A 10185-nucleotide genomic window follows, 5' to 3' on the forward strand; every position below is an offset into this window, starting at 1 on the left:
AAGTTTATGCTCACTTGTTACAGCAGCATGAGAGCTAACGCAGGACGTTACGTGTGCGCCCACGTGACCTCATCTGCACACGGTAACAAACGCGGACTGTGCACCACGGTGTGAGGAATGGAGCATATGGTTTTTGTAACATCTATATAAATGTGGAGTTGTTTCAAAAGACTGTTTTTTCAACTAACAGGAACTACATTTTGACTTGCCAGCATTTTCCAAATGGTAGTTCTGCAGAACAGACTACCCTCTAAGGCTAGAAGACAGAAAATAGTCATCTTCTCATAAAATAAAGGCCTGAGGGAAATAATGAGGGACGCAATGGCCCAGCCGCCAGGACCTTCCCCCACTGCCTCCAGGCTCCCTGGCTCCCGAGCCCGTACCTGTAGATAGTGATATGAGGAGACAGAGGGCGGTTCAGCCCGGCGTTCTTATTCCAGAACCTCTCCATCTCTTCTTTGGCTGTGGTTCCCAAAGGAACAGCACTAGAACAAAACCAGAAGACACAAGACTTTAAAAGGGTTCGAAGTACACTTGGTCTCAAGACTTTACGTAACAAAAAGTTAAAATAAAAAAAGCTAAGCTGGGCTAGACGAACCCACAGTATAAAGAAAACATGTTTGTCCAATCCCCTTATCTTTACGCCAAGTTAGACGCGGTTATGAATCACCTCAATCACCAAGGAGGCCGGGGCGGAGGGCACCTCGTCCTTGAGGCACCCCCCACGCAGCCCCTGCAACAGCCCCTCTCTCTCTGCCCTCCTCCACTTGTCCTGAGCAGCAGAGCAGGTGCTGTATTTCAAGTCATTTACATAAATGAATGGTCCTTTCCCGAGGGCACGGGTGCAGCCTCATACATGGGCACCGCCTGGTCTCACCTGGTTTGTCAAGACTCCCTTTCACATCCTCAAAAACCAAGACCTCAGCACCTCTGAACAGTTTCTTGGTTCACCTTGTCACTGGGTTGGGTTGAAGTCACGCGCTGAACGGCAACGTTCAATAATTCAATTTACTACATGCCTGTATTAAACACGATTCCATCCCCCTCAAGAAAATATAAATGTGGGGCACCTGGGTGGCTCAGTGGTTTGAGCATCTGACTTCAGCTCAGGTCATGATCTCACAGTCCACAATCTGTGGGTTCAAGCCCCATGTCGGGCTCTGGGCTGACAGCTCAGAGCCTGGAGCCTGCTTTGGATTTCTGTGTCTCCCTCTGCCTCTCCCCTGTTCATGCTCTGTCTTTCCCTCTCTCAAAAATAAACATTAAAAAAAATTTTTTTTAAAGAAAAAGAAAATATAACTTACACATTAATTACAAAAAGAAAAAAACCCAATAACTTCAGAGTGGAAAAATACCTGGCAGACATTCCATTATTCAAATGATGAAAGTTAAAATCACATCCCATGCCCCCTGATATGAATATGACCAGGAATATAACGTCACTTACATATCACTCCTGCCAAAAATGGGTAGCCTGACCCTCATCATAGCAAAGTCATACAAGCCAACCTGAAAGGCATTCTACAAAACAACTGGCCTGTGTTCCTCAAAAATGTCAATATCAGGGCAGTACTTTGGCTCAGATCATGATACTGGAGTTTGTGAGTTCGAGCCCAGTTTCAGGCTCTGTGCTGAAAGCTTGGAGCCTGGACCCTGGAGCCTGCTTCAGATTCTGTGTCTCCCTCTCTCGCTGCCCCTCTGCCACTCACACTCTCTCAAAAATGAATAAATGTTCAGAAAAAAAGTTTCTAAAAATGTCACTATCATCAAAGACAAAGGAAGGCTAAGAAGCAGTTTCAGATTAAAAGATACTAAAGAAATATGACGAGTAAATACAATGTGTGAGCCTCATTAGCTCCTGGAGGGGGCACAGGAGGACTATGTTTCTATAAAGTACATTATTTGGGAAAAATTGAAAATCTGAAGACTAATTGTGTATTGGATAAGAGTATATCAATGTTAAATTTTCTGAACTTGATAACTGTGTTTGTGTAATTATACTGTTACACTAATGTTCCTTTTCTTAGAAGAAGTATTTAGGAGACACCTGGAAGTCAGTCAGTTAAGCATCTAACTCTTGATTTCAGCTCAGGTATGACCTCATGGCTCATGGGGTCAAGCCCTAGAGTGGGCTCTGTGCGGACAGCACAGAACCCTCCTGGCGTTCTCTTTCACTCTCGAAATAAAATTTTTTTTAAATGTTAAAAATTTTTTTTAAAAAGCAAGGCGTGTGTAGTGTCATAGTGTCTGTAACTTAATCTCAAAGAATTCAGAGAAGATACTAACAGTAATTAAACATACATCAGCCTGAGCCACATTAAATTGTCAATATTAGACCAGGTTTGACCAACAAAAGTAACAATTTCTTAAGACACAACCTAAAATACATAGAGTTTTAAGTAAACATAGCAAAATATATCTTCTAACTTTTCTGAAAGTATATTTCCCATATTTAACATTTAATATTCGAATCCTTCCTTCTTTAACGACCAGATAAGAAAAACAGTGAGAATAATCACTAAGTTTTCAGCCAACCATTTACAACTACCTTCTTTCATACATACCCTGCAAATCCAAACCAACCACCCACTGCTGCTCCCAAAGGGAAAAATGGTAAGTTATAATAACCTCCACAAATGTAGAAACTTACTTTCTGATGCAGAGCTGAGGACTAAGGTGGGCGCGGAGGCAATGGCGGCCAACATGTCTGCAAGAGAAGAGAAGAGGGAGTCAGTGGAGGGCACCTGGCTGGCTGAGTCAGTGGAGCAGATGACCTGGATCTTGGGGTCGTAATTTCAAGCCCCATGCTGGGTATAGAGATTTCTTAAAAATCTTAAAAATAGGGGCGCCTGGGTGGCTCAGTCAGTTAAGCGTCCGGCTTCAGCTCAGGTCATGATCTTACGGTTCGTAGGTTCAAGCCCCGCGTCGGGCTCTGTCCTGACAGCTCAGAGCCTGGAGCCTGCTTCACATTCTGTATCTCCCTCTCTCTGACCCTCCCCTATTCCCACTGTCTCTCTCTGTCTCTCAAAAATAAATAAAGAACATAAAAAAAAATCTTAAAAAATAAAAAAAAGGAAGAAAAAAGAGAATAAACAGCAACACACAGAGATGAATTTCAGTTTATCAACTTCTCTATTTTTGTACTATATTAGACTTAGGAATGAAGGGAAAAATTAAGAATAAGATGAAAACAATCACAGTATTACTGTCCTTGAAATTATTTTTTAGTTGGAAAGCTACAACTTTAAATAACTTGACTATAATCACAAATATAACCAACAGATGCAAAATAAAGTTTTAGCTGAACACAAATAATCAAGGTCCAAGAATAATGAGAGTTGGTACTGTTCGACAGAGAAATAGAACGTGATTTATTTTTAAGCGGGGTTTTAGATGTCATGGCTAAAAGACAGGGCTGGGTGCCTGGATGGCTCACTTGGTTGAGCACCCTACTTCAGCTCAGGGCACCATCTCCCAGTTTGCGTTCGAGCCCCACATCAGGCTCGCAGCTGTCGGCACACAGAGCTGGCTGCGGATCCTCTGTCTCCGTCTTTCTCTGCCCCTCCCCTGGTCACATTCTCTTTTAAACATAAAAAGAAAACATTAAAAAATTTTAGAAAAAAAGAGATGGGGTAAAGAAGAAGAAGAACAAGCATACAGCTCAGTTACCTGCTGCCAAGGGATGAATTAAGAAGGGTGAGGAATACGGGTTTGTAGAAAGAGGGTCTTAAACATGAGGCTGTCATTTCAGGAACTACCATCAAGTTCCAGACAACCCAGGTGAATTTCAAGTCAAAAAGTCTGTAATCGGGGACCTGGGGGGCTCAGTCAGCTAAGCATCTGACTCCTGATCTCAGCTCAGGTCTTGATCTCAGGGTCCTGAGTCCAAGCACAACATTCGTGGAGCCTACTTAAAAAAAAGTCTCTAGGGGTGTTGGGGCGCCTCAGTCAGTTAAGCATCTGACTTCGACTCAGGTCATGATCTCACAGTTTGTGGGTTCAAGCCCCATATCAGGCTCTGTGCTGACAGCTTGCCCAGAGCCTGGAGCCTGTCTTCGGATTCTCTGTCTCCCTCTCCCTCTCCCTCTCTCCCCCCCCCTCTCTCTCTCTGACCCTCCCCTGCTCATGCTGTCTCTCTCTCTCTCTCTCTCTCTGAAAAATAAAACATGAAAAAATTATTTAAAAATAGTCTCTAAAAGTGCAAAAAGTATAGTAACATGAAGATTTCACTGACCACATGAAGAGTTACATGAAGAGGATACACAAGTTTTCTACTAAAAAGCTGCTATTTTCTAAATGTACCAGAACTGCTTTTCAAGTCTAAAACTTGAAAGTGCCCAGGCATTTTATGTAAAGAGAGCTTTAACTGATCTAGAGTTCACAGTATTACGAAAAACATGACCACCAGGCTCCCCATTCACATTATGATATCAAATCTTTCCAGAATATTTAAGAAAGTTATCAGAGTGAACCTCCGAGATTAAAACTAAAAATGCACTGTTTGCACACAAGTTTACTGTAAACCCCGCTGAGGTTTGGTGATCTTGTAAAAAGCTCACGGTGTCCCTCACACCGTCGGTGTCCGAAGCACACACGTTTCAAAGTCCCTGCCCTGCAGCAGGCCGGCAGAAGGGCGCACCACTCTACGGTGAAATAATCCAATCACCGCTTCCCTCAGCTCTTCTCCCTCCAGCTCTGGAGACAAGAGGTGAATGCGGACATTGTGTACCCGAGGCTCCCAGAAGGAAGAAGTGGGAACAAATCTCTTTAATCAATTGAAGTAATTGTGGCTCTGAAGTCGCTGGGCGCGCATTCCGCGCACCAGGCCAGGTCCAGCGTTCGGCTCCCGGGCGAGAGCCTGTGGGCTGGAATCTACTGCGCTCTGCCTGCCGCTATTGTTTCCCAAACACCACCGCACGCTCGCCACAAGGCCTCACAGAGACTAGGTGCACAAGGTCCACAGCTTTGCTTGCAACAGGACAAAAGGAGGTATGATCCTTGCCTTTCACAGGAAACCGGGAATTCTGTGGAAAGTTCCACCAAGGAACAGTGCTTCATATGTTATAGCTAAAAAGTACTAGTTCTTTGTATTACTCTTAATGAACAAGCCAGAACCTTCCATTCTAGCTAGCACTGCCCCTTTCTAAATGCATTAGACATTCTACCCAAAAATGTAATCGTTGTTCAAATCATCTGTGAAGCTCTGCTCTGGATGGGGCATTACAGGAGGAGTATTAAAGTTAACATGTCAGACTGGAGTTCCGGTTCTGCGGAAGTTGTGGAACTTTAGGGAATCACTGAGCTTCAGCTTCTTCATATATAAAATGGGATTGAAAAGACCTACCTTAGAGGTTGCTGGGAAGATTACATAAGAAAATGGCCAGAAAAGCATTCTCAAAACTGCAATTCAGCCCACATATAGAAGATATGACCAATATTTCACTGGTTTCCCCAAGGTCTTCAGAATTCACATCACATTCTTTTTAAAACCCTCAGTGGTGGCAAAAATATTCATCTGTTGAAAATGGATTTGACTTTGGGGGAAAAAATACAGTTATTCAAAGCCAGTCTATGGGATCAAACTAAATAAAACCATTTTTGGTCCAAAACAAGATGTGACTATAATATAATGAGCTTCTCTTATATGACCTCTAAACTTGATCTGATGGTATGCCAGAGAGTCTCAGAAATATCTGGGGTAAGAGCAACACTAAAATAGATGTATAACCTTGAAAAGCAGGATGAAATCACTTAAACACAAAAGTTCCGACTCATGACTGTTGCCCCCACCTACTCCCAAACTGCACCAGAAGTCATCCTTGATTTCTCTTCTCTCACCCCCATATCCATGTGCGGCATCAGCCGGTCCTACCAATCCTAGCCAGGGAACTTCCATCCATTTAGTCCTTAACCTCTCCATTTCTCACAAAGAGGACTACGAGGGAGCACCTGAACATCCCTAGCATCAGTCTCTAACACAGCTAACTTCCTAAAAAAGGAAAGCTGATTTCATTGATCTTCTGCCCAAAAGTCTCTTCACAGTTCCCCGTTGCTTGTAGCGTGAGGTCCATGCCGTACCCAAACAAGGCCTTTCTCAACACAGCCCACTCCAACTCTCCGGACCCATTCTCCTCCAAACTCCCATCAGCCCCTGGTGTGTCTGCCACACTGCACGTTACACCCAGACACAGCCAGCTGCCTTAGGACTAGGTGCCTTCGCTCATGTTCTCTGATGGAACCTCCCCCTCAGTCCGATAAACTCATCCTTCAAGACCCAACAACTCCTGGACGGCAGCTCCGCGGTTTCTTCAGCCTCACCTGCTGCCCTGCCGTCCTCCACACCACCTCTTCATGTCTATAGCAACACATTCTATGTTGCTTAATAATTAATCTATTTATCGCCTCTGCTAGACTTTGAGCTCCTCAAGGATAAGATTGGGGTGCTCTGTGTCCATAACACAGATAATGTCTGACACACAGAAGAGGCTCAACAAAAACGGTGTGTAAATGAGGAATGCTTATTTTAAAAAGCAGTCTTATATATTTAAAATAAAACCTTATTTTTAAAGGTGTTTCACAGGTAGTGTTTTATATGATGAGCGGTGTGCACATAGTTAACGACTCTTGGTGACGTTGTGCTTAAGCAGCACGAACTTTACCAGACAGAAGCCTCGCTGTTCTTTGCTTAGTTCTCCGTCTCCATCTTGGCTCGGGCAACTCATTCCTTGACTAAGTGCCAACACAGCTTGCCTTACTTAGCTGGTTATTTATCCCTGGCTAGTCTGTGGACTGTTCAGGGAATATACAAAATACAGAGCACTAAAAGCCATGATGCACAGGGGTGCCTGGGTGGCTCAGTCGGTTACGCTTCTGACTTTGGCTCAGGTCACTATCTTGCAGTTCGTGAGTTCGAGCCCCACATCAGGCTCCATGTGGCCAGCTCAGAGCCCAGAGCCTGCTCCAGATTCTGTGTCTCCCCCTCCTCTGCCCCTCCCCTGCTCACACTCTGTCTCTCTCTCTCTCTCAAGGATAAATAAACATTAATTTTTTTAAATAAATAAAAATAAAAGCCATGATGTACTTTGAGAACTAATAATTTTTAGTTAGCCAAGCATTTAACATTTTTAGCCAATACTTCTATTAAGGGGACCCAAATTATTACTATTTTCACTCACAAATGAGGAAACCACAATTATGGAATCAGTGACCTTGACTTGTCCAAAATAAATGGAATTAGTGACACGATGAGAATTAGAATCCAGCTCCTAGGATTTCTTAGAAGGTATTTTTCTTTAAGGCTAAGTTAGCATGCTATAAACAGTTCCAAATCCCTCTAGTGAAATGGAATTTAGACATAGAATTTCAATCAGAAAAACACATAGTTGTTTTTTTTAAATTCCCTATGTCCCCGCCTAAGAAATCCCTTGTGAAAAAAGGAGAGGCACTCTTCCCATGCGCTTCAGATTAATACTAATGAAAAGGAAGTCTATTTCTTGGCATCGAACCCTAGTGGTGACAGTCCGACACATCTCAAAATGACACTGTCTGGACGTACTTAATGATAATTGTCAGCTTCCAAAGAATAATCTGGAAACTCCTAAAACGAACTGTTTACAGCCGATATGATTTCAAGCTAAATGTTAATTCTCCCGAAAGCCCCTGACACCTGCCAAAACACATCAAAGAATTCAGAATCATTCAATTACGGGAAAACTACCTGGAATAATGAACGCAGTCCCGGTAAGACTGGCGCTGGCAACGCCTTGAGCAAAAAAGATACATTTGGAAATGAGAGAGGAGCAGGAAAATGATGGATTAAGGTAACACATTCCTAATCTCTGCTCCAAGAGGAATCGTCCTGTCACTGAGAAAACCTAATAAAAGTCCCTCTATTTTTATACTGGGTGTACTTAAGTGGAAAGAGAAATGAGAAGACATTTGGGGAAATCAGGAATTAAATCTCAACGACATTAAAACTAACTTTCCATAACAAATAGTTTCCAAAAATAGGCCTGGCACAAAACTATGCTGGGATTTGTACCAGGAGTGTCTGAAGTCACTCAAGTCGCTGCGCCTAGAAAGGCTCCGAGAATGAGGTCTGGACAGTGGACAGGACCGAATAGGAGAAAACCTAAGATACTTTTTAGGACAGCGAATGGCCTTGTATAGAAAAACTGAACATCCACTCCCCACCCCAAATAAAAAGATAAATTCAAAGTGAATTCCCCTGGGCTGCTTTAGGACCGCAGAGCGACCGCTATGGGCGCTATTTCCAATCTCCCGCGCGACGGGGATCCAAGACTGCGGCCCCCTCCGCCCGTTAGGAACTCAGGGCCCACTCGTTGCCAGCAACTAGCGTTTGCAAAAGTTCTAAGCAAAAGCACAGTACACCAGGATCTCTTTTCCCGAGGGCCGAATAAGAGCTCGAAGTCGTACGACCGACGGTCCGCGGACCTCGAAGTCCTATTTATCCCCTCGCAGCTTGGCTCTGGGTGCAGGCCAGCACGCAATCTGGGGGGGGGGGGGGGGGGGGGGAGGGGGGGGGGGGGGGGCGTAGAGGGGAAGACAGCCGCGCGACTCCTCCGTAGGGAGTGAAGGAGGAGATAACGGGCCAGTGACCCCGAGGACCGGAGCCGCGGGGGGAAGGGAAGGGGCCCTGGGAGCCCCGGGCGCGCGGCCGCACACCCGCGGGCCGTCCTCCCGCCCCGGCAGGGTGCGAACAGTCGTCGGCAAGACGAGAGGGACGGCGCAAGCCTCCCAAGGGCCGCGGACACAGACTCCCAGCCCTAGGCTAAAGTCACCTCAACAGGAGCGCAGCCATCTTGAGTTCCGGCCTGGACGGAAGTGACGCACAACGTCTCCGCCGCCTTGGGGGCGGGGCTCTATCACGTGACCGCACCGGCTCTTTTAAAAGGCTCGGAGGCGGGCCACTTCAGAGATGTTCAGACGTGGTTTTTCCTGGTTCTCTGTCTCTGCTCGGCCTCCCTGGGCTGGCTTCTACCAGAATTTGCCAGCGGGGACGGCAGGAGTGGCGGTGACACAAACGGTGCGGCCTGTGTTTCACCTGCGAGCATATTCATTTTGCTTCGCGCCCCTGAACTGTGACTTGCCCTGATCCATCACCAGGGACTCCAGGGTAGTTCCCCCCGCCCCCCCCACCGCCTTCCTTCCCAGGTAGGCCGACTGAGGCCCCCGGGAAACGGACTCCATCCGTTCCGATGCGAAGCTGCATAACAAAGCAGAGAGCTGAGGCCAATTTGAGGAAGGATCGTGAGAACTACGCAGACCGACAACTCGAGGCCAGGGAACCTCCTCTAATCACCTGGATAAGCTTTGTGCCCCACAATTCCTGGGCTTGAGCGGCCGCTTGAGCTGGACGCCCACTGGCCAAATACAACGCTCCTTTGTTCCTTGTTTCAAGACTATGTGGGTGACGCCCACAACCAGAAGAACCTGGGGTGGGGGACAACGCGCTTTGATTTACACACACACACACACACACACACACACACACACACACACACGGTTTTGAGGAACCCAAGCACAGCAATCAATTGCAGATCACTTGTGACTTAAGGAAGAAAAAGGGAGTGAGAAAGGAATAGAAAATTGAAAAAATTCTTGAGCCCCCCCTTTTTTTTTTGGCAGGGCGAAGAGAAGGAGACAGCCTACAGCAACTCCTGTTCTACAGTAAAACATTCAGCTACATTAATATTCAGATCTCATTTATATTTAGCACTCCTGCATTTTCAGGACTTAAATAGCACAAATTCACTTATTTCTGCATTAAATGAAAATCCTACTTTGCCTTTCTATAATGCTTAACAAAGAAAGCACTTTTATAGACTTTTGAACTGTAAGAGACGGCTCTCTGACTTTAGTTTCTATTCAGTGCAGGGATTTCCTATACAACATTGATGGCCACTGATCTTTGAAGACTCTAACACATTCAGTAAAAGTTACCTCAAAACACAAGTTTTATTTCGTAAACAGCTTAATCATTAGAAAGTTGTTCAAATAGTTTTCTGGGGAGCCTGGCTGGCTCAGTGTAGCATGTGACCCTTGATCTCAGGCTTGTGAGTTTGAGCCCCACATTGGTGTAGCTTACTTACACCAAGATTACTTACAAATAAAATCTTTTAAAAAATAAATATAGTTTTCTGCTATTGGACTTCCAGTCTTTGG

The 10185-nt window shown here is 45.2% G+C and overlaps 1 protein-coding gene across 1 annotated transcript in view; it reads right to left on the minus strand.

Annotated features, from left to right (window-relative positions):
- The window catches only part of SDHC (succinate dehydrogenase complex subunit C), a 33728-nt gene extending 24873 nt beyond the window's left edge, over nucleotides 1–8855 (minus strand). Inside the window, exons 1-3 of the mRNA XM_029935748.1 lie at nucleotides 8802–8855; nucleotides 2651–2707; nucleotides 384–485 (exon numbers count right to left, since the gene is read on the minus strand). Of these exons, the coding sequence (XP_029791608.1) occupies nucleotides 384–485; nucleotides 2651–2707; nucleotides 8802–8821 (179 nt within the window). The 5' untranslated portion in view covers nucleotides 8822–8855. The remainder of the gene's footprint in view (nucleotides 1–383; nucleotides 486–2650; nucleotides 2708–8801) is intronic.
- Nucleotides 8856–10185: the final 1330 nt, after the last annotated feature.

The sequence above is a fragment of the Suricata suricatta genome, chromosome 3 (assembly GCF_006229205.1).
Source record: "Suricata suricatta isolate VVHF042 chromosome 3, meerkat_22Aug2017_6uvM2_HiC, whole genome shotgun sequence".
Lineage (NCBI taxonomy): Eukaryota > Metazoa > Chordata > Mammalia > Carnivora > Herpestidae > Suricata > Suricata suricatta.